This window comes from Hylobates moloch, unplaced genomic scaffold (assembly GCF_009828535.3).
Source record: "Hylobates moloch isolate HMO894 unplaced genomic scaffold, HMol_V3 SCAFFOLD_3, whole genome shotgun sequence".
NCBI classification, from domain to species: Eukaryota; Metazoa; Chordata; class Mammalia; order Primates; family Hylobatidae; genus Hylobates; species Hylobates moloch.
The window spans coordinates 29,365,367-29,388,849 of NW_026652278.1; the positions used below are offsets into that span (position 1 = coordinate 29,365,367).

General features: G+C 39.1%; 1 protein-coding gene across 5 annotated transcripts in view; it reads left to right on the plus strand.

The window, feature by feature from the left end:
• Positions 1-23,483, plus strand: part of CFAP43 (cilia and flagella associated protein 43) — a 99,101-nt gene that overhangs the window by 37,746 nt on the left and 37,872 nt on the right. For 4 of the 5 annotated variants that reach the window (XM_058436042.1, XM_058436045.1, XM_058436043.1 and 1 more), the window contains 10 exons: positions 483-631; positions 2,169-2,272; positions 6,030-6,170; positions 6,945-7,117; positions 8,314-8,463; positions 9,293-9,423; positions 11,625-11,772; positions 14,215-14,307; positions 15,027-15,104; positions 22,088-22,213. In XM_058436042.1, coding sequence (XP_058292025.1) covers positions 483-631; positions 2,169-2,272; positions 6,030-6,170; positions 6,945-7,117; positions 8,314-8,463; positions 9,293-9,423; positions 11,625-11,772; positions 14,215-14,307; positions 15,027-15,104; positions 22,088-22,213 — 1,293 coding nt within the window. Of the gene's footprint in view, positions 1-482; positions 632-2,168; positions 2,273-6,029; positions 6,171-6,944; positions 7,118-8,313; positions 8,464-9,292; positions 9,440-11,624; positions 11,773-14,214; positions 14,308-15,026; positions 15,105-22,087; positions 22,214-23,483 lie in introns of all 5 variants that reach the window. The other variant, XM_058436044.1, reaches the window with a different exon arrangement.

The window sequence follows — 23,483 nt, forward strand, 5'->3', positions numbered from 1 at the left end:
GTAGGATCACTTGAGCCCAGTAGTTCAAGACAGAGCAAGACCCCATCGCTAATAAATAAATAAAAATTTAAAAATGTTTAAAAGATGCTAAGAATTTCTTTTAAATTTCTTGTTTTATTTTTCACTATTATTGGTCTAATTGTTTCACAGTCACTTAAATAGATTATTGGCATAATCATTTCATCATCATTTTGTAAAATTTAGGGATTAAAAATGAAGCCATGATTTAAATTTCAAGAAATCTCTCTATAATTTTTATTACTCTAATTTTAGGATAAAAGAATAAGATGTACAGATTCCTGTGCCATCTTATGCAGTTGATCAGCTCAGGAACATTGAGGCTATAATTTGAAAGACCCCACCACACAACACTTGCCACTTTTCTCATCCTGCAGGCTTTTCAAATACATTGTATAATAGCATTCTTACATGTAGGAGAGCAGGCACAATGGAGATACACATCTGAGGTTTATTTTAAACAGGCGACGGTTCTGGCTTGCTGTCCGTCCTCCCTCTCTGCAGCTGTGGGCACGGAGGGTGGCTCTGTCTACTTCATCAGCGTATATGATAAGGAATCCCCTCAGGTCATGCACAAGGCCTTTCTCTCGGAATCATCCGTGCAGCACGTCGTGTAAGTCCCTTCTGCTTCCAGGAGCGGCTCTGTGTCACACCCGTCTGTTGAAAATTCTAGTGAAGCCATCCTTTCTTTTAATTTTAAGTTTAACATGTTTCATTTGTTTTGAATGTTAATATATTCACACAGTTCAACACTCAAAAGGTACAGAGGGCTGTGTAGTAAAGTACCCCCCATACCCAGGTCTGTCTTTGCAGGCAGCCTGGTACCAATTTCTCATGTCTCTCCTGAGATGTTTTATCCATGAACAAGCAAAACATAATAAGCACTTCTTTTTATTTGTATCAATGGCCATCAAGTGTGTATAGTGTGCCAGGCACTTCTGCTGTATTAACTCCATGAGGTAAATACACTTGTTGTGAGCAAGATGAGGCACAAAGATTTTAAATAACTTGCTCAATAGTACACAGATAGTGAATGGCAAATGTTGGGATTTGAACCCAGGTAGTTGGGCTCCAGAGTCACTGCCTTTGCTCTTAAAAGGAGAAAACTGTGTACAATGCCTCATTTCTTTTTTCACTTAATGGTATATCTTGGAGAATGTTTTATATCCACACATAAAGACCAGCCTGATTATTTGTATAGCCACATAGTATTCTATGAATATACTATCATTTTTTAAAAACAGTATATTAATGAACATTTAGAGTATTTCAAAACTTTTGAAGCAATACTTTTAAGATGACAATATAGAGACAGTAGATTTGGACTTGTAGTTGCTATCATTATTACTCTTTCTTTTTAATTTATTATATTATTAGGTATTAATAAGAACAGACATTTGTATTCTGCTTTACAGCTTGAGATCACTGTAGCTTATGGAATGTGATCCTCAAAACACCAGTCAGAAAGGTGTTATTCTTATCCCTATTAGACAAATTAGGGAATTCAGGGTGAGAGAGGTGAAGAAAAGCATTGTCCAAGATTACACATTACACAGCTAGCACACTGAGGAGCTGGCCCTGCCACTGTGGACTGCCCAGCTCCACCACCCTAGCTCAGTGGGGAAGGATGGATAACCTCCTTCCATTTATCCCCCACCTTTCTGCACTGTCATTTTTTGTACCTTTCCTTTCTCAGGTCCTCTTATTCTAATTTGCGTCTTCCCACTTTTTCTAATTTGATGAAGTTGTAGACATGTTTCACTACATTCGTCCTCCCACTGCCAGGTACCAGACACAGGGTAATGAAATGTCACACCTACTGCTAATTTGAGAATTGCTTATTTGCACTTGAAAATCAAGAAAGCTCTACTGACATGTTTCATTCACTTATGATGAACCAACTGCCCATCTTTACTGAATCTTCTTGACTGTATTTATTAAAGTTGCAATTTGGAAATAGCATTGGCCTAAAGTACAATGATTATATCCACATGTAATCACTCCACTTTTATAAGGTCAGAGAATATTAAAAACCGCAAACTGTAAAAATGACTGGCTTTGAACATATCTCTGTGGCCATTCAATAAACTTGTTCACCATCTAGCTGGTGAAACAATTGGGATTTGATCATCACATTTCTTCTTTTCTAGTTATGATCAGCGAGGAATATTTCTGTTAGTTGGAACGTCAGAAGGAAAAGTCTTTATTATCAATGCCAACTCCTCAAGCTCGTTTCAGATTATTGGATTCACAGGTACAACATAGAATGCTGATTAATTTAAAATATTGATTACTTTATTTCAAAGAATTTAAGTTTATGAAAATGGAATTATATTGAAACAATTATTTATGGCATATTTTCTGAAAGAGAAACCTTTAAATAACAGGTTACTTAGGAGAATTCTCACATTATATTTTGATGTATTTGGAATATTAGAGTTATCTGCTTGGTACATAGTTGATAATAAATTTTCTTGAATCAATTATTGAATACATTAATGAAATGGCTGAACATTTCTAATATTAACATACAGAGAAGTTGGGTTGATTTCTCTTGAAAATATTTTTTAATATTTTATCTCTAATAAAGAATTTTCTCTTTATTTTCTCTCTGGCTTTACATGCCAACTGTATATGTGTTTCCCCACACACACACAATTTTTTTTTAATTCTCCTTAAAAAATTTTTTTTTGCTCCTCACACTTTGCCAAGTCCCACTCCTAAATTTTTAAATTTGTTTATCATTGACTTATAAAAATTAGTGAGTCCCTACAAGGTGCAAAATGCCAAACCTAGGCCTTGTAGGGGGATGAAAATATTAAGGAGACAATTTAGTGGAGGAGGAAAGTGCAGAATGGTGTGTAGGCTGAGATACAGCAGCAATTCATTCTGCCAAGTGTGAGGAGAGGAGTGGAGGTGAAGGTGGGCACTGGTCAGGGGGTGTGGATGATTGGAGGAGAGTTTTCCAAGGGCTTAAAGTAGTGGGTTTGAAGGATTTTCATAGGTGAGGGATAGGACATATTAGTATTCCTGCTCAAAATAATAACCCAAACAAAGGTACTTGGAATGGTAAAAAAAAGTCTGGCATAACAGGTAAATGGAAGAGTTTACTAGAAGATGACTGGCAATGAAGTCTGAAAGAGGAAGGAGCTTGAATATCATTCCAAAGAGTCTGGAATTGTTCTGTGGTTAATGAACCATCATCAGTGGTTTCAAGATGGAGCTGGCATGATTTGACTTGGTTTTTAGAGACTGACTCTGATACCAATGTGAAGGATGGAGTAGAAAGGCAAAAGAATGAAATTAAAAAGATAAGATTGGAAGCTATAATACTAGCCAAGGCAAGAGATGATCATAGTCATAATCATAGCAACAGCCAACATTTATTGAGGAATACCTATGTGGTAGCCAGTATTCTAAGCCCTCAGCATGTCTCCACCCATTGAATTCTTAGACAGCTTTCATGAAATTGATACTACTATTATCCCTTCACATGAGGCAATTGAAGCACAGTGAGGCTAAGTACTTGTTCAAGGCCATGCATCTAGTTAGTGGCAGAGCCCAATTAAGGAAGTCCAGTTTCAGGGCGTGTGCTCTTATCCACAATGCACAAACTCATGCTGCAGTTACAGAAAGAGAAAAGAGGGCACAACCATGAGTGATGGAACTGGTAGGACTTGGTATTTGATGCGAAAGGAAGGGATAAGCGATGACTCCAAAATTTCTGGCCTGAATGGTGGAAGTTCGCGATGCCATTAGTTGAAGAAGAAAGTTATAGAGGTTGAGGAATAGGTTGAGCTGATAAGTTCCGTAGGTTTAAAGCCAATAAACTCTTCATTTGGGCATATTTAGCATAAGTTTGGAAATCAGGATATGTAGTTCAAGGCTTAATGATAGAATTCTGATCTTGAAATCATGGAAGCTGATGAGATGGCTCAACAGAGTAGAAGTAAACCTAGATGCTTAACGGGGCAAAAGAGGTAACTAAATATGCAAATTGGATGGCACTGAGTGTGGTACAGCCTGTGGCTGACCTCAGAGTGGATGTATATCCTGCCTAAATATTCCATTTCATTTCATTTATTTTATTTTCTAGAGTCTTGCTCTGTCACCCAGGCTGGAGTGCAGTGGTGCAATCATAGCTCACTATAGCCTTGAATTCCTAGGCTCAGGCAATCCTGCTGCTTCAGCCTCCTGAGTAGCTGGGACTACAGGTTTATGGCCCAAAGCCTGGCTTGTTTTCTGTTTTGTTTTTGTTTACTTTTTTTTTTTTTTTTTGAGACAGAGTCTCGCTCTGTCACCCGGGCTGGAGTGCAGTGGTGTGATCTTGGCTCACTGCAAGCTCTGCCTCCTGGGTTCACGCCATTCTCCCGCCTCAGCCTCCTGAGTAGCTGGGACTACAGGTGCCCGCCACCGCACCAGTCTAATTTTTTGTATTTGTTAGTAGAGACGGGGTTTCACTGTGTTAGCCAGGATGGTCTCGATCTCCTGACCTCGTGATCCGCCCGCCTCGGCCTCCCAAAGTGCTGGGATTACAGGCATGAGCCACCACATCTGGACTTTTTTTGTTTTTTTTTTTAGTAGAGAAAATGTCTCTCTATGTTGCTCAGGCTGGTCTTGATTTCCTGGAGTCAAGCGATCCTCCCACCTCAGCCTCCCAAAGCATTGGGATTACAGACATGAGCCACTGTTCCCGGCCCCATTTTTAATGTATCTGTTTGGCCAGAGGGTGGGATGGAAGAAGCTGGGAATAGAACCCTGGTCCACATTTTATATTGAAGCTGTGGACAGAGGAAGATGAGGCAGTGAAGAAAACTGAGGCTGGGCCAGAGTAATAAGAGAACTGGGAGTCATCCTCTCCAGAAACAGCCTAAAGAAGGAAGGCGGATGAAAGTACAGGCTGACACAGAAGTGTGGGTAGGGAGAGGGCTGGGATAGGCTCTCATATATTTGCCAGTCAGCAGGTGATCCCTGAGAGAGCTACGTCTTTGGAATGAAGAAGGTTAGGGAGGGAATAGAGGTAAGAAAATTAAGTCAGAAAGTGCCAAACCTACTTTAGGAAGTTTGCAGTGGAGAAAAGAGAGTCAGATGGTAACTGTTGTGAGACAGCAGAGTTAGAGGAATGTTCTTATTTGAAGACAGGGGAGTCATGAGGGCTGAATAAAAGGAACCATAAGGGACACAAGAAGCTAAAAAGAGGTGATCGATAATGTATGGTCTAATAGGAGATCGGAGGAATGGGCTCAAAAATCACAGACAGGGAGGGGTTACATTTTGTTCCTACATCAATGTCAGGAAATGAAGGGAGAAAATGGAAACAGACAGGGGGGAGGTGTGAGTCTCAGGATAAGAAAGTTGAGATTGAGTTTATGTAGATGTCCGTGGTCTTCCTTGTTAAGGAAGAGGGAAGGACATCTGCTGACCGCCTGGGGAAGGGCCTGAGAAAGTGGGCACCTGCAGCACAGTCCCATGAAAAGTGGAAGAGTGAATCTGGAACAAATCCAGTGTGGGCTTCAGGCCTGGCACACCTTGCAGAGGTTAGATCAGCTGGCTTTCTAGTGGAGCAAGCTCATAAAGTCACATGTTTCCACCACACCCACAGTCCTTGACCACAGATGCAAAGAAGGCCGATGCCTGAGTTTACCCACTCTTAGGATTAGGTAACTTGGCTGGAGTGGACTTGTGGGGACCAGCTCATGCAGATGCTGGTTTGGAGGGATAGGGGGTGGAGATGGTGCACTCTGGGGCCACCCTGGCTGGGAAAGAAACCCAGACAGACTGGGCTGGTTTGAATCTGCTGGTCTAGACATCTAATCAGGAGAATCCCTCATCCATTCATCAAAAATGTCCCTGTAACTTATGTTTAAAGGTCACTTTAAATGTCCAGCAAATAATTTGATTCTAAAGATTTAGTGAAGGCAAGTCCATGGGTGATATCTTAATTGGAAAGGTAAAAGATCATTTAAACTTATCAATGACCACTTGTGGTGTTGATTTCTGTTTGCTTTCAGAGGTGGCCAAAGACATTTTACAGATATCCACAGTGTCTCTTTTAGAAACAGACATAGTGGAAGTGATGGTGCTTTCCTCGCTTCCAGAAGCAGGGAGAAGCAGGTTGGAGATGTTCACACTGCCTACATTACTGCCACAAGGTAAGGAAAACATAAGCAGCCAATTCTGCTCCAGAGCCCAGATACATCATTGTTACTGTTTTTTGGGTTTGTTTTGTTTTTCTCTTGGCATGTGAAGAGGTAAAATGGCTACCTTTTGTCGACCTTTACAAAGTAAAACCAAGATGCTAAACAGTTTGAAGTGTGGACTTTTCCTCTGGGCTTCCTGACTCATGAGTCTGCTTTATTACCATAGGAAAAGAGATAGGATCAACGGACACATCAAATTGATTTGTTATTTTTGTGATGTCTCTTGTTTTGTAGCTTTGAATAGACAAGGTTAAATTCAGATAGATTACAGTGTAGTTCCCTTCACTGACAAAATTATAAAGAAAGTTTTCTGGATAAAAAGGTATGAGAAAATAGATACTCTTTCCTTGTTTTAATGACAAATACATCAGGTTAGCAGTTTTGCAAATATATAGTTATAGAGCAGAAGAGAGCCGACAACCTCCAAGTACTTTCATGTTTTTGTAAGAATCTCTATACTACCATGGGTTTCTTTTAATATGTCTCTAAGTTAATTGATTAAAAATTAATCAAGGCATTACAGAAATATTTTACCCACTATCAGTCATTTAATACTCAAGTATTTCTAGGGAGACAAGTGTTTTTAAATCATTTTTATCACCTACTAGCTTCTGCAATATTAATTAGCATTTAAATTTTATTTTGCTTTTCATAATTGTTCATAATTAAAAAAACAAAATTAATATATGGTGCAAGTGATTTCTCTTCTTTTTCCAAATCTAATAGTTTCCACAACCTTTGCTGATGAAAGAGGAAGGCTGAAAGATGAAATCATTCATAAGTACCTGTATGAGTTGGAGCACACTCTGTCCTCTGCAGTCTTGGGCTTTCAAAGTAACCAAATATATGGCTTCTATAGTCAAGTGCCATACATCTGTAGCTACCTTCTTCCTAAAGAAGTATGTCAACACTTAAGTGTGCTCTCGTTTATCTTAGCAATCAAGATTGACACATTTTACTGATTAGATGTGATCCTCTTGACCACTTTAACAGAATAGTTCAGTTAACAAATGCCTTCATTATATTAATATAATTCCCTTGAGCTAGATATATAGTGTTATTTGTTAATCCATCATACAATATATTTGAGCAACCTGATACTTTTGCCACATACATCATCTTTGTCAGATAAACGTGCAGATGACACAATATTAGTTTAGTGCCTTCAAAAACAACCTAGTATTAGGAAATCTATTCTACATATGCCAAGGGCTACAAGGTAGATGATTTGGTTTGCAGTGGAACTTTGCATCTAAGCCGTAACCAAAATTACAAAAAATAATTAAACTGTGTTTCTGGCATTTTTTCATTACACTCTCTTCAGACTTCTCATGCATTGTGTCACCTCCTGCTGCACATAATGGCCCAGTACCCTCCTGCTTGCTGCCCCTTGACCTGTCAGTTTCCCTTGATGTCTGTCTACCCACTTTGATAAGGTCTACCTTCCTTCCTCTAAATTCTTCAGTCAAAGCTCTTCTTTGACAGAGTAGCCAGGACTAGACACAGAGAAGGAATAAATGATTAGTGGCAAGAGAGATTCAAGAAAAGTTTCATGAAGGAAGCAATATTTGATCTGGACTTTGAAAAGTAAGATTTAGACATGGAGAGATATTGCATACAATTTTGGTGGGCAGCACTCATATAGGGAGGCAGGGCAGGACTGGTGGGGATGGAATAGAGAAGGGCATTCCAGACAAAAGGAAGGACATGTGCAGAGGCTTGGAGGTAGAAATGCATGAAACATACAGGGAATATTGACTACATTATTTTGACATAAGCACGATGATATATGAAAATGATTAGTAAAAGCAAAGATTATCAGTATAGGCTAGGATTTTTAATGGCAAGTAAACAAATAAAGAAAACTTTACTTAGTTGGCAGAAACAAACTTTTATTTGCAAAAATGGGAAACATGATGCAAACGCAGGTGCCCACTTTATCCTATATCACTTTATTTACAATGACAATGTTTGCACTTTATCCCATATCAGTTTATTTACAATGACAATGTACAATGGGCATGTACATCTGCAAACCCAAAGGTGCTGCTCACCTGATCTTTTCTATAATGTGGTTATTTTCTTTGACTGGCAGGAACATATCGGTATCTACGTTCTTAAACCATACAAAAAAGTACAAAGCAGACAGTATGGACCTGGAATGCTCTATCTGTCTTCACATGGATTGTGGCTCATAACAGTAGCTAAATGTGGAATTCTGTGTATCCGAGACATTTATACTTTGGTAAGCTGTTTTCTTAAAAAAAAAAAAAATACTGCGGGTGTATATATTGATCTCATATAGAGAAACATTTTATATGTATATAAAAATTTGCTTATATATGCATAAAAACTCTGAAAAGATATTGAAGGTACTAGTTACCTTGCTTGCCACTGGAAGTATTAGGTCATGGGAACAGGAAGGAGATTTCACAGAATACTCTTTTATAATTTTTGAATTTTGAACCATTTGAATGTACTGCCTATTTAAAAAGCTAAATGAGAAAAGGCATCATGGTTGAGAACCAGTATGACTCAGAAATCTCAGTTTTTAAATTGTTGCCCTATATACCAAATTGATGATGCATTTTGTTTAAGTTCTGATCAAACTGGCTTAGTTAGCATCCTTCAGAGCATGTTATCTTCCATTCTTCACAGTGCTCATCACCCTCTCTCATTACACTCAGCTACTTCACACATAAATAGAAGCTCCCTGACTCTTGAAGCCATCGGAACTCACCATCTCTGCTTGCTGAAGGCCCCTTCCCTAGCTTTATAGACTTCTGCAATCCATTCACTTCTCTGTGTCTGATTTCCTATTATAAATTGGTGATAATAATCCCTGTCCTTCCATACTACACAAAGGTAGTGGAAGAACAAATTAGTATTGGTGAATGTGGTTTGAACTGGGGATTTTAAATGCTATGTATTGCCAATTGGCTACTTCCATACCAATTAAAATGCTATTAGCAAATAGAAAATGATTCATCCACAAAAAAGGGGACTATAACCCCATTAGAAAAGCCACGTAGTAGAACTGCATTTGTAATTTTTCTGCTTTCTTAACTATTGAGGAAACATTTGCTCGGTGTCGGAGTCATTCTCACCAGGGTCATGGGATTCAGTCAATGAGAATTTCAATGGATGGACAAAACATTCTGGTGAATGGGAGAGATGATGGCACCCTTGTCTACCTAAAGTGGAAGTACGTACAGTATTCAGTAAGTAACCCCATGTAGTATAGTGTTTTAAAATAGAGATTTTATTATTATTTAAGTACAGCAAGGCCAACATGCTGGGAGACCACTGCCAGTGCAAAGAAAGTTTGTTATACTCACAGATCCCAAGAGAAGAGTACACTGCATGCGCGGGGACCTCATGGGGCAGACCTGGGGTGGGTCAGGAGGCTGAGAGAGGGAGGAAAACATGGATGAGATCCTCTAGTATGGTTTTCACAGGGAGGATTGGGCAGGTTTAGGATTGGCTAGTTTGAATATTATCAGTGGGTTCTGAGGCATAGGGGCTGGCTGTAGTTGTCTCATACTTGGCCCTCGGGTGATTAGGGTGGGGAAATGGTGGCCCTGATTGGGGAAATGGTGGCCCTGACTGTGAAAGCCCACTAGAGGAGGTGGTTGGGGGGTATGGTCTCTGGATTGATCGGTTTGCATTTGAAAAGCGTGTTCCAGAGCAAATTGTTTACTATCTTTAGAGACTGGCCAGCCTCCAGAAGTCAGCAAGGCCCCAGATATCAGAGCATCAAAATACAAAAAAAAAAAAAGACATAGTTAATATATATCTGAGAGTGATCAGTCCTATCTCTCATAACATAAGAAACGTGGACAATTCTGACCCTCAGATAACTTTAAAAACTCCTGTTTATCCCTGACATATACATGTATATATATATATATACACACACTTTCCTAACTAGATTTTGCTTAGATTATATCAAAGACAGTTTCAGTCCCCAAACAAGGAGGGGATCCGTTTTAGGGAGGTACTATTATCATCCTTGCTTCCAAGTTAAACTATAAACTAAATTCCTCCCACGGTTAGGAGGAATGAACAAGAACATCCAGCCTGTGAGACTAGAAACAAGATGGAGTCAGCCATGCTAGACTTCTTTCACTGCCGTAATCTTTGCAAAGGTGGTTTCAATCATGCAATTCATTTTAGAAAAAATAATATTTCATGATACCTCCTGTGATCAAAGCAGTAATAAAATATGGCCCTTCTCTGCAACATTGTGAAAATGTTAAATGTGGTGGAGATTTTGTATCATAACAATTTTGCTAGCCACTTACCTCAAAAACTCATTTGAGGATTGCATCATCATGCCCATTTTATACATGGGATTCTGAATAGAATATTAACTTTTATCTCACTATATAAGTCCTAACATATTGTTTATAACCAGCGAACAAATACTATCTCAGGCAACAATAAACAAGTGCTGGAGCCTTATTTATGCATCTCAAAAAGAAGGACATTTTGATCCATTGGTAATCACCCAAACTTATGACTCAAAACAAAGCTAGGTTTAAAACAATGGTCTAGGACTTTTGACTTTGTGACCTTGGCATATGACAACCCCTCTAAATCATCTATTACAATGTTACTCAAGGTAGGGGGTCTGTAGCATCTGTGAGCTTGTTAGAAATGCATATTCTTGGATCCCATCTGGACTTTCTGAGTCAGAATGTCTGCAAGTGGGGCCCAGGAATCTGTTTTTAAACCCTCCCAGTGATGCTGATGCGTCCAAAGTTTGCAGTGCCCTGGTGAATTAAGTGGAAGTAATAATACCACTCTCAATGCAGGGTGGGGTGATGAAGGCCACATGTGATTATGTGTGTGAAGTAGCACACTGCCTGGTGCATTCTGAGAGCTCAGCCAGTGCACTGGCTCTTCTGTGCAATGGCCAGGGCAGGTACAGAGGGCATGTTGAGTAAGGGTATGAGGACAGTGTAAGGAGAGGGTACCCTAGAAAGGTCAAGAAGCTTGTCATGGCCTGGAACCCATGAAAGGTTGTCCTGTAAGAAGCAGAGTCCTTTAGCCATGCATGGTGATGTACCCCTGTAGTCCTAGCTACTCTGGAGGCTGAGGTGGAAGGATCATTTGAGCCCAGGAGTTCGAGGCTGCAGTAAGCTGTGTCACTGTACTCCAGCCTAGGTGACAGAGCAAGACCCTTTCTCTTTAAAAAATAAAAATTAAAAAAAAAAAATTCTGAAAAAGAAGTAGGCACTGAAGAAGAAGTTTCCACAAGGCGCTGTGAAGAATTGTCCACATATTTCCTTGGTTAGTTATCTATAAACTGAAATGGTTAGTTACCTGAAAATAATACAGCTAAATGTGATTTTTAAAATTATGATTCTTGTAGCCTCTGTGTTTTCTTTTTTATTAATATAGGCAATTTGGAGAACACCTAGCCAGTGAAATTCTGGACTATTACCAGAAACTATTAATTTCCCTGAGCAGCACCATGGACAAGGAGAATGATTATTTAAGCACAACACCAAAAGTTTCCATAGATTTGGGATCCGATTCTGAACACACAGTTGAGTTCCTATATGGCTAGCTTGCTTGCTTACATTTCTTTCTTTGTAAATCAGAAGTTTTCAATTTCAGTTTGTGGTTTTCTTTAAGCAGATTTTTAGTAATATTTCTCTTTATCCAGGTATCTCATGATTTTCAAAAAGAGAATAAGCTACGTCTGAGAGAAAATATTCAGCCTTTCTCAAAGCAATTGCAAATAGTACATTTCAGATCTCATTTAAACCATAGTATAAGATCCAAGCTTGCCTGGAAAAAAAAATCTTCTACCCACACTCGTGCTTGATCAAAATGGTCTCTCTATACTTTCATATTACAGATATTGTTTAGGAAGTGTCTAGCTAAAGAACAGTATTCACTCATTCAATTAACAAATATTTATAGAGTGCCTACAGAGTGCTAGGCTGTGGGGGATATAGCCATGAACAAGAAAGAAAAATTTCTGCTTCCATGGAGTTTACATCCTGGAACTCCATGGATGGGAGCTGGAGATGGGCAGGGAGAGACAGATAAACAAGCAAATGCAGAAGAAACAATGAGATAGTAACAAGTTCTATTCAGTGAATAAAAATAGGTTGATGTGATAGTATTGGGCTGGATAGCCTCTCCAAGAAGACATTTAAGCTGAGATCTGAATTAAAAGAGAACACCACCATGCAAAGACAATGGGAGGGTAGCAAGAGTATTCAGGGCAAAGAGGGAAAGAGCTTGGCGTGTGGTATCTTAGGACCTAAAAAAGACCTGTGTGGTTGAAGCGAGCAAGGGAGAAAGTGGTGGGAGGTGAGGTCTTCAAAGTGGAAGGAGACCAGATAACGAAGGGCTTTGTAAACTAGGTAAAGAGCTTGAATTTTATTTTACATGTAATGAGAACTGAGTCAGGTGTTCTGAACAGAGGATTAACAAGGTATAATTGACATTATTGAAATGACTATTTGATGCTGTGAGGAGAATGTTTCCTGTAGGTGATAAGAAGGATAAGAAGCAGGGACATTACTCAGGAGGCTAAGGCAGAGGTTCAGGTAGCAATGATGGAGGTGGAGGAGTCTTGTGCCAAGGAGAGAAGTAGTGGATTCCAGGTGGGTTTCAGAGGTAGGGTTGATAGAACTCACTGATGAATTTGACATAGAGAGAGAGGAAAACAAAGGGCCCAAGAACTCCTAGATTGTTTTACTTGAACATTTATGTAGAAGATGGTGTCATTCATGGAGATGGGGCAGACTCTGGGGGAAGGGGGCAGCTATGAAGAGAAAGAATGGAATTCAAAATCAGTTTTACCCACGCTAAGCTGGAGAAGCCTGTTAGACATCCACGTGAAGATGCCAGTTCAGCCGTTGGATAGATGAACTTGGGTTCTGAGGAGAGGTCGGGACTGGATATGTTGATTTGAGTCAAGGGCATGCGGATGGGATTTAAAACCATAACACTAGGTAAGGACATCATGGAAGCATGAATGGCAAGAAGCAGAAGAGGACCAGGACAGAGCAACTTCTGGAGAGCCAGGAGAAGAGTTCAGGGATGCAGAGGACCCTGAGGAGGGGTAGCCAGTGAGGTTACAGGAGAACCAGGAGAGCATGGCATCCCAAACTCTTTCAAGACATTTTGCTGCAAAGGGGAGCATAGAAACAGGGTGGTGGGCTGGCGGGGATGGTGGTTGGCACACACTTGTAATCCCAGCACTTTGGGAGGCTGAGGTGGGCATATCACGAGGTCAGGAGATCAAGACCATCCTGGCTAACATGGTGAAACCTGTCTCTACTAAAAATACAAAAGATTAGCCAGGTGTTGTGGCACGCACCTGTAGTCCCAGCTACTCAGGAGGCTGAGGCAGGAGAATGGCGTGAACCCGGGAGGCGGAGGTTGCAGTGAGCCAACATCATACCACTGCACTCCAGCCTGGGTGACAGAGCAAGACTCCATATCAAAAAAAAAAAAAGAAATAGGGTGGTGGCTGAAGAAGAATGTGATGGTCAAGTGAGAGTAGTTTTCCTAAGACAGGAGATAGTAGAGCATGTTTGGATGCTGTTGGGAAAAATCCTGTAAAAGGGAGAAATTGATGATACAGAAGGAGATGGCATTGAAAAAAAATTTTGTTAAGTATTAAGACTTCAAAAAGAAGAAAAAAGATCCTAATCACAGATGGTGGTACAGGCCCTGATGGGCAGGAACATTTGGGTCACAGTAACAAAGAAGGCAAAGAGTAGTGACAGTGTGACTGGTCTGATCATCTCTGCTTCCTCAGTGGAAGTTGTGGCTAATATAAGCGCAGACTGGTAGGACTTACCTGAATAAAATGTTACATCTTGGGTAGACGAAATGTTTGAGATTATTTTCAAAAGTGCAACAAATGCAAAGGAATTCAAAGCAGTTACATGTGGTAGGGTGGGAGGGGAAAAACTTGATGAATTTTAACATTAAGACATGTCTGTCTTTTTCTAACATGTATCAGAAACAGAAGGCAAGCACTGACTCATCACAAGATGAATTAGTTCTAACTGATGTTAAGAAGGAAATTCCTTGGATACAACAAAAAAGCCAAGAGGTATTTGTGAAACATGGGGTAGGTTTGAAATAGTGCTCTGTAGATGCACCAAATAGATTAGTTTCCTATGGAAACCTACTGGAAAGTTAGAAGATGGAATGAGACACCACTTGGCAGAGCATTACAACATACAGGTGTAACTTTTCTGAAAGCAAATAAACACCCTAAACACAGCCCAATCATTTAGATCAAGTTATATGAGCTTTAAGAACTGTACGTAGGCTGACATGCACCCCAACAATGGTGTCCAGGTAAGCCACAGCAAAGGATGAACTGCAGTACTCCACCGTGGAGTGAGTTTTAGGGGATGCTTGTCTTCCTCTGTCCTGTGGACCAGGAACGGGAAGGGATGCTGTGGCTGCAGCTGTTCAGGAAGGTGACCGACTGATTACAGCTCGTGTCTGGATTTAGCCTATTGATCTAGTCTCAAGTTCCCAATAAAAGTGCATAATGGTTTTCCTTAATCAACTGTTCACTAATTTTTCACTAATTATTTTCTTTCCATTGGCCATATAATTGACATCAGTTTCATGTTGCTTTAATGTCACTTACGTAGTAGCAGTTAGATTTAAGCAAGGTACTGCAGTGATATTACTTCATGTACACTTTATATTAGTCTTTACAAATTTTAGTTTCTGTTTCTAGAGAATTGCTCTCTCTCTGTCTCTCTGGCTGATATTTCTCTTGCTTTGTTAAGTGATACACTTGTTCTGTTTCAGGCAATCAAAAAGGAGATTAATCTGTTTTCCAAGAAAAGGAAAGAGATAAAACAAGGAATCAAATCACTTTCCAAAACCGTAAGTGTTGTAATTTCATATTCTAATACATTTGGCCCTTGTTCTAAAATTACTTTCTGAACTTAATTTTGTTCTACCCTGAGGAACTATACCTCCCTTTTCTCTGCTTGTAAGCTGAGTTTTCTGAGGTTCTTTAACAAGATAAAATTTCTCCAATTCACAATCCATATCAACAGTGGTTTTCCCCATCTTCCCCCAAATTACCGTCTTATTTGTCTTTATAACTGATTTTTATCAAAGTTATGCATTTATATTTTTACAGATTAAATAATACTGAGTTGTGTAGTTAAAAATAATATTTTTTAAGCAGCAACTGCCCTACTTCTCTTGATTGATTCCTGTACTCCTGAGGTAACTGTTTTCTCTTCTTTCTACTTTTTCATTTGGGCTGTTTACCTCTGTCTAAATAGTCTTGTTAATACTGTTGTTATTTGTTGATATTTCTGTTTTGATGCTAACTATGGGCATCCTGGTATGGAACATGAGTAGTTATGCTTGTTACTCCTCCCCATCCCCACTATAGCACACATATAAATCCATGCTTGGAATACACACTATGATAGTTATTTGAATATTCTTCAATGCTGAGCCACATGGTATATTATTATTACATTTCTGCTTTTACAACTTGATTTTTCTTAGAATTAATAGTTGCCTTTGTTTTGGGTAAGCCTTTCTATAACCTATTCAAACTCAAAATGCTAACAACTTCTTAATACAATCAAATACCTGAAGTGATCAATCTGTGAGTGCATTTTTTGGGCAACCTCCCTTCTAGAGCTTTCCATCCTCCAGCTCCAGTCAAAGCACCTTGCTCTTGCTCTGTAGACCAGCTGTATGGCTGCTGTCCTAGAGATCTGCCTCTTAAGTCAGAGCTCCTGTTTTGTGAGTCCTCTGTGATTTTCTTTGTTTTCTTGGTGTGTATCCTTCAGTAGCTTCCTACGCAGGACTGCTGTGCTGTGCCATGCTTGGGAACATCCTTTATAACAGCTGTGCTTCTGAGGTGCCATCCAAGTGGAATCCATTGTGAATGATGCCCTGCTGCTAGACCTGTCAGATGCTTTGGCTCTGTTCTTGAGAAAGGGTACATGGGAGGTACATTTTGTGAGATGTGGTTTTTCTTAAAATGTGATTATCCTACATTCATATCCATTTGATGGTTTGCCTTCAGAATGTTGAAGGCTTGCTCCATTGTCTCCTGGCTTCCAGTGTTTCCTTCAGAGAATCCAGTGCCTGACTCCCAATTCTTTGAAGGTAACCAGATTTTTATCTTTGGAGACGTATAGGATCCTCTCTTTATCCATAGTGTTTGGAAATTTACAGTTATGCACCTTGACATGTTCAATGGGTATTCTAGGTTTGCTGGTACAAACCAAGACTCTCTTCCCTTTTCCACTCTTCTTTGAGCCCCAAGAGGCTGGCCTTTATGGACAGTAGCAATGCACTCTCTTGCCTTCTGGCTTTCTCTTGGGTTTAGGCAATAAGTGGCATCAGCAGGAGAACCCCATTGTTGCTGTTCATGAAGGCCAGCCTCTTGGGGCTGAGAGCATGGATTGCAGGGCAGGAGACTAAGACCAGGGTCCTCATTCTCCCAGTTTCCTCCCTGTAGGGTTATGAGTTGTCAGTGACCGCCATCCTTCTACATTTATGGGTCTCTCCAGGTTCATTAACCACTCCCAGCCCTTGCTCTTCAGACCTAGGAGCAGAGATGGCTTCCCACAGTTGGTAGCCTAATGTTTTATCATGTGTTGCTGGCTCTCCTTACTCTGCCAAATCTTTTTTTTTTAATTTTCTCTCTTCCAGTTTTTTTTAAGTTTCTCTCTTCCAGTTTTTTTTAAGTTTCTCTCTTCCAGTTTTCCCATTTGAATGTGTTACCTTTTCCTACCAGGACGCTAGGTGTTTTCTTCTTTCATGTGCTAGACTTCGATGGGCATTTTAATAGGAAACCTTTGTCTCTCGGTTTTAGAAAAAGTTCTTAAATCATTTCCTTGGCCTTTGTTTTTATTTTCCTGATTACTAATAAGGCTGAGCACCTTTTCATAACTCTAAACACTATTTGTATTTCTTCTCTTGTGAATTTCCTGTTTATATTCTTTGCCTATTTCCTTATTGGATAATTGGTCATTTTCTTGTTGATTATAGAAGTTCTTTATTTTTATTTTTTATTTATATGTATTTATGATAATTAGAGTTAGCTAGCCTATGGTAACAAACTCAAAAAAACATAGTGGCACAGTGATGAGAAGGTTATTTCATTCCCATGTAACCATCCTGGGTGGGTCTTTAGCTCAGCAGCTGCTCTGTTCCATGCAGTCATTCAGAGACCCAGGCTGTTGGAGACCCTGCTATCTGCAACTCAGGGCTTCGAAGATTGCCTTGCTTGATCTCATTTGAGTCAGTTGGGAAGGAGAAGAGCGTGGAAGTGTGAATGGGACATATCTAAAGGTAGCCCTTATTATTAGGTGGAACTTCATGCAATTGCTGTTTTATATGGCTCAACCTACAAATATTTTCTAGAAAAGTGTATGGCTCATCCTACTATAAATACTGTCTTTTAACTTTTATAATGTGCCAAATTTTAAATAATTTTATTATAAAGCAGAATTTTAAAATTATGGCATGATCCAAGTTATTGATCATTTTCTTTATAACTTTTGGGTTTTACATCTGATTTTAAATGACCTTTCAAAGTCATACATATTTTCTTCTAATACTCTTTGATTTCATCTATAATTTATTTTCGTGAATGGTATGACATATAGTTCTAATTTTATTTTTTCAAATAAATGGCCCATTTCCCCAGTCTGTTTTATTTAATATACTATCCTTTCTCTGCTGATTTGCAGTGCCTCCTCTATCAGTCCCTGGATATAGGATTATTTCTGGACTCTGTTCTAAGATTGAATATTGATTTTTCTTGAGCCAATACCAAACTATTTTAATTACTATAGCTTTATAATAGTTCTTGTATCTTGAGAATAATTCTCCTTTTGCCCTTCTTTAAAAAAAATTGGCCTTTTTATGTATACTTAATTTTCCATTGGAATTTTAAAATCAGCTTGGCAAACTCCATGAAAAACTCTGATTTGATTTTGATTGAGAATATATTGCTTATAGTTTGATTTGGAGAAGAATTTATCTGCCAGCTCTGAACTTTAGTATACATATCAATATGTATGATAAAACTTTACTGAAGAATATTTTTTAAATTGAATTAAGATATATACAGACAGTCCCCAACTCACAGTGGTTCAACTTATAATTTTTCGACCTTATGATGGTGCAAAAGCAATGCACATTCAGTAGAAACTTGGGCGTGGTGGTGCATGTCTGCAGGCTTATTTTGATCTTTTCCCAGAGTAGCAATATGTGGTACCATACTCTCTCACAACGTTGGGCAGCAGCAGTAAGCCACAGCTCCTAGTCAGCCATGCAATCATGAAGGTAAACAATGAATACTCTGAAGTGTACTGTGTTGCCAGCATTTTTTGGATATCGTGTTTTATGTTTTTGCAGCCCATCATGTCTACAAACGCCCCTTTTGACATGATATTTTCATCTTATGATGGGTTTGTTGGGCCATAACCCCATCATAAGTTGAGGAGCATCTGTATATTTATATATTTACATCTTTCATTTATTTATTTAGAGACAAGATCTTGCTTAGTAACCCAGGCTAGAGTGCAGTGGCATAAGCGTAGCTCACTGCAGCCTTGAACGCCTGGGCTCAAGCAATCCTCTCACCTCAGCCTTCCAAGTAGCTAGGCCTGCGGACATGCAGCACCATGCCCAAGTAATTTTTGTATTTTTCTGAAGAGACAGGGTCTCCCTATGATGCCCAGGCTGGTCTTGAATTCCTAGCCTTCTGCCTTGGCCTCCGAAAGTGCTGGGATTACAGGCATGAGCCACTGCACCAGGCCTGTATATTTATTTCTTTTAAAATATATAACTTTTAAAGTTATATTTTCTTTTTGGTTTTTTTGTTTGTTTGTTTTAGACGGAGTCTCGCTCTCACTCTGTCGCCCAGGCTGGAGTGCAGTGGCACGATCTCGGCTCACTGCAAGCTCTGCCTCTCAGGTTCACGCCATTCTCCTGCCTCAGCCTCCCGAGTAGCTGGGACTACAAGCGCCTGCCACCTCACTCGGCTATTTTTTTGTATTTTTAGTAGAGATGGGGTTTCACCGTGTTAGCCAGGATGGTCTCAATCTCCTGACCTCGTGATCTGCCCGTCTCGGCCTCCCAAAGTGCTGGGATTATAGGCGTGAGCCACCATGCCTGGCCAGTTATATTTTCATTAAATATATAATACTTACATATGTGTATATTATATATTTATTTATCTTTATTCAATTTTAAAAAGGTAATCTCCAGTGAAAGTTTATAGTTTCTCTGAAAGTGACTTTGTATAAGTTTCTTTATTAGGTTTATTTTAGGTATCTTACAGTTTACACCATTTTTGTGAATGGAATATTTTTCTATTACGTTGGTGATATGGTTTGGCTGTGTCCCCACCCAAATCTCATCTTGAATTGTAGCTCCCATAATTCCCATGTGTTGTGGAAGGGACCTGGTGGGAGATAACTGAATCATGGGGGCGGGTCTTTCTTATGCTATTCTTGCAATAGTGAATAAGTCTCAGGAAATCGGATAGTTTTAAAAAGGGGAGTTGGCCGGACGCAGTGGCTCACGCTTGTAATCCCAGCACTTTGGGAGGCCGAGGCGGGCGGATCACGAGGTCAGGAGATCGAGACCACGGTGAAACCCCGTCTCTACTAAAAATACAAAAAAATTAGCCAGGCGTGGTGGTGGGCGCCTGTAGTCCCAGCTACTTGGAGAGGCTGAGGCAGGAGAATGGCGTGAACCCGGGAGGCAGAGCTTGCAGTGAGCCGAGATTGCGCCACTGCACTCCAGCCTGGGCGACAGAGCGAGACTCCATCTCAAAAAATAAATAAATAAATAAATAAATAAATAAATAAATAAATAAAATAAAGTAAAATAAAAAGGGGAGTTTCCCTGCACAAGCTCTCTTCTCTTGTCTGCTGCCATGTGAGACATGCCTTTCCTTTCACCTTCTGCCATGATTGTGAGGCTTCACCAACCATGTGGAACTGTAAGCCCATTAAATCTCTTTCTTTTGTAAATTGCCCAGTCTCAGGTATGTCTTTTTCAGCTGCATGAAAACAGACTAATACAATTGGTATATGTTATATATTGGTATATATTATTGGTATATGTGAATGTTATTGATTTTTTTCTGACCACCTTGTTGAATTCTTTTTAGTTCTACTATTTTGTCACTTGATTGTCTTAGATTATCTAGGTAGACTATCATATCTTTTGAAAATAACATATTTCTCTCATCAGTCTTTATACTTCATTTCTTTTTCTTGTCTTATGATTCTTTTTATGAAATACAATATTTTGCATCCCTAGTTACTGTAAAATTATACCCTTCTCGCTTAATGAACTCTTTTCTTTTGGGCAACAAGTCTTCTATTTGTTGAATTTATTGTCTCTCTCCAGTGGTCTTGTTGTTCCCCAAATATTTAGTGATTTATTGTTATAATTTCATGGTTGTCTTTATAATTGAAACTCCCTGTTATAGTTCCATGACACCAGCTCAGTCTACTTTGGAAGAAGTGTAGGAGATCTGACTTTAGCAGGTATTCTGTCTGCTCTCAGTAAAAAGAGAAGGGGTGGGTGGTATTGGGAAGTGTCTTGGCAGCCCATTGTGTAGTGGGGGTTGTTCTCTATTCTTTCTAGCCACTAACAGATTCCTTGGGCCTTGCCCTGTTTCTCCCATCCAAATATTCATTCCAGTTTCTTCTACCTGGAGACAAACACTCCAGTTACTACTGCTGGACCCTAGGGAACTTCACCAGGTGGGGGTACAGGCAGGTTCTACTGTCTGTTTCTGATGCAGCACCCCCAACTAATCAACCTGCCAGCACTCTTAGGTAAACCCTTGTTCCTGTATCTGGTGTAGCTTCCACCTGTTATTGAGTGCTGTGCTGAGGGCATTCGGGGCTGTGATGCATCCTGCTGATCCATCTGATTTCCATCTTTCAGTTGTTATAGTTTTCATGCTCCTGAAGGATTCTATTCCTTTTTTCCTCTTCATTGAGTGATGGGTTTATCTGTGCTATACTTCTTCTCTCTTAACTTTATATTTTGAGGCAAAAAAGAAAAATCATTAAACTCATTCTCAGTCTACCATTTTGAAACTGATGTCCCATTTTTTCTATCATGTTGTCAGCCTTGTTTTTGTTTATTTGTAAGTGCTTTTTATATATTAAAGACATTAATATTTTGTCGTATGTGTTGTAGTATGTATCCTTTGCCCCTGAATTTTTTTAAGTTATGAACTTTTAAAGATAATTTTTATTGTATAGAAGTTCAAAATTATACAAAATTGGAGAGAATAATATAATACATCCAATGGCCAATATCATTTCACCAATGCTTCCATCCATTACCCCTCCCCTGATTATTTTGAAGTAAATCCCAAACATCATATCATCTTTAATTATTTCAGTATGTATCTCTAAATGATAAAGACTTTTAAAACACATAACCACAGTGCTGTTAGTGTACCTCAAACTAGCAACGGTGCTTTAATATCATTGAATGAAATGATGAGCTTATATATTTTCGTAGTTTTTCTTATTAGATGAAAGAGTTTTTAAGGATGAAACCTTAAAACTTCAATAACCACAATAAGCCCATAATCTAATTATTCATGTTAGGAGCATGAAAACTATGACAACTGAAAGATGGAAATCAGGTGGATCAGCAGGATGCATCACAGCCCTGAATGCTCTCAGCACAGCACTCAACAACAGTTGACTTACAAAATAGTATTACTACTTTGATAAATAGAACATCTACTTTTTATTGATTGCTGCCTAAAAGAAACTAAGAAAATTATCTTATTACAGTTTAAGTCTTTACTTGTCACCACCCTTTTTTATTTCAACATTTAGATTCTGAATATGATGGAAGAAAATGACAAACTAGAAAATATTGCAAAATTAGACCAACAGGAATTTGGTCTGGATCTTGAGGAACTAGAAAGGCTTCATGATGAAAGTCAGGAAGAAGTGGCAAAGGTATGAAAAAGTATAATTTAAACACCATAAAGTTATGATGAAAGAAGTAAAAAGATAATAGGAAAGGGAACTTTTTCATAATAATGTGAATATGACAAAACCTTTTCCAGTATAATGTGAATAAAGCAAACGTAGTGCATATAAGTGTAATGAATCAGAGGATCATTGAATTTGGGGGTTAGGAGCAGGGAGAGCATCTAGGCCAGCCAGACATCTGACATTTGCTTCCCTTCCATGACATTCGTGCCAGCCATATGTTTGAACAGTTTTGGAAGTCTTCTCAGCCACCTCATGCCAACTTTGGATGCTTCTGGTTTAGTAAGCCCTTTCTTAATTAGAGTTGAAATCTTTCTTCCTGTACTCACTGATCCTTCTACTCTTTGAGCACTTCCTGCTCTATGGCCCCTCTGAGAGTGGTAGAGGATTAGAAATTTCCATGTTCCCTGTGGATCTTCTCCTGTCTGGGCTAATTATCGCAGCTCCTATGACCATCATATATTATAGTTTCAATAGCCTCGTCATCATCATGCCATTTTCCTCTGGATTAATTATATTTGCATATGGTACCCACAGAATAATTCAAATTATTTTCTGTACAGTGTAGAGAAAAACATAAACTGAAACCTCCATTCATACTATACTTCTATTAATTCAGCCTTTGTATTATTTTCTGGCAGTCACATCAAATTGTTTGCTCATATGGATTTTATTTTAAATAAAAGCCCTAAGTGTGTTTTACACAGGATATTCTGAAGCTACCTCTTTCTCAACCTGCTAGTACAGGTTAATTTTTTGAATGTGCAAATATAAAAACACAGGAGAATGAAAGATAGCTGGATTCAAGTACAGTTAAGGTGAATTATAATAGATTAAACAACTACACCAAGAGGAGGTTGATTATTTGACTGATGCCTCTAGGAGGGAGGTTTCCACCATGTGCCCCAGGCCTTGGTCCTGATAAACATGTTTATTAATGACTGGGGTGAAGATATAGAAATGAGGAGATTTGTCAAATTAGTGAATGACATGAGACTGAGAAGGTGAGGAAATGTGGTGGATAACAGTTAGGACAAGAGTATCTCAACAGACTGATTTAGTACAATAAAATTTACCTGGGATAATCATTCCTTCATTCATTCTGCAACATTTATTAATGTGCTGGGCATATTAATCTAGGTGCTGGGAATACAATAAAGAAGACAGACACATTTCTGCTGTCATGGGGCTAATGTACTGAAGAAGACAGGCCGTAACCAAATCTCTACATAGT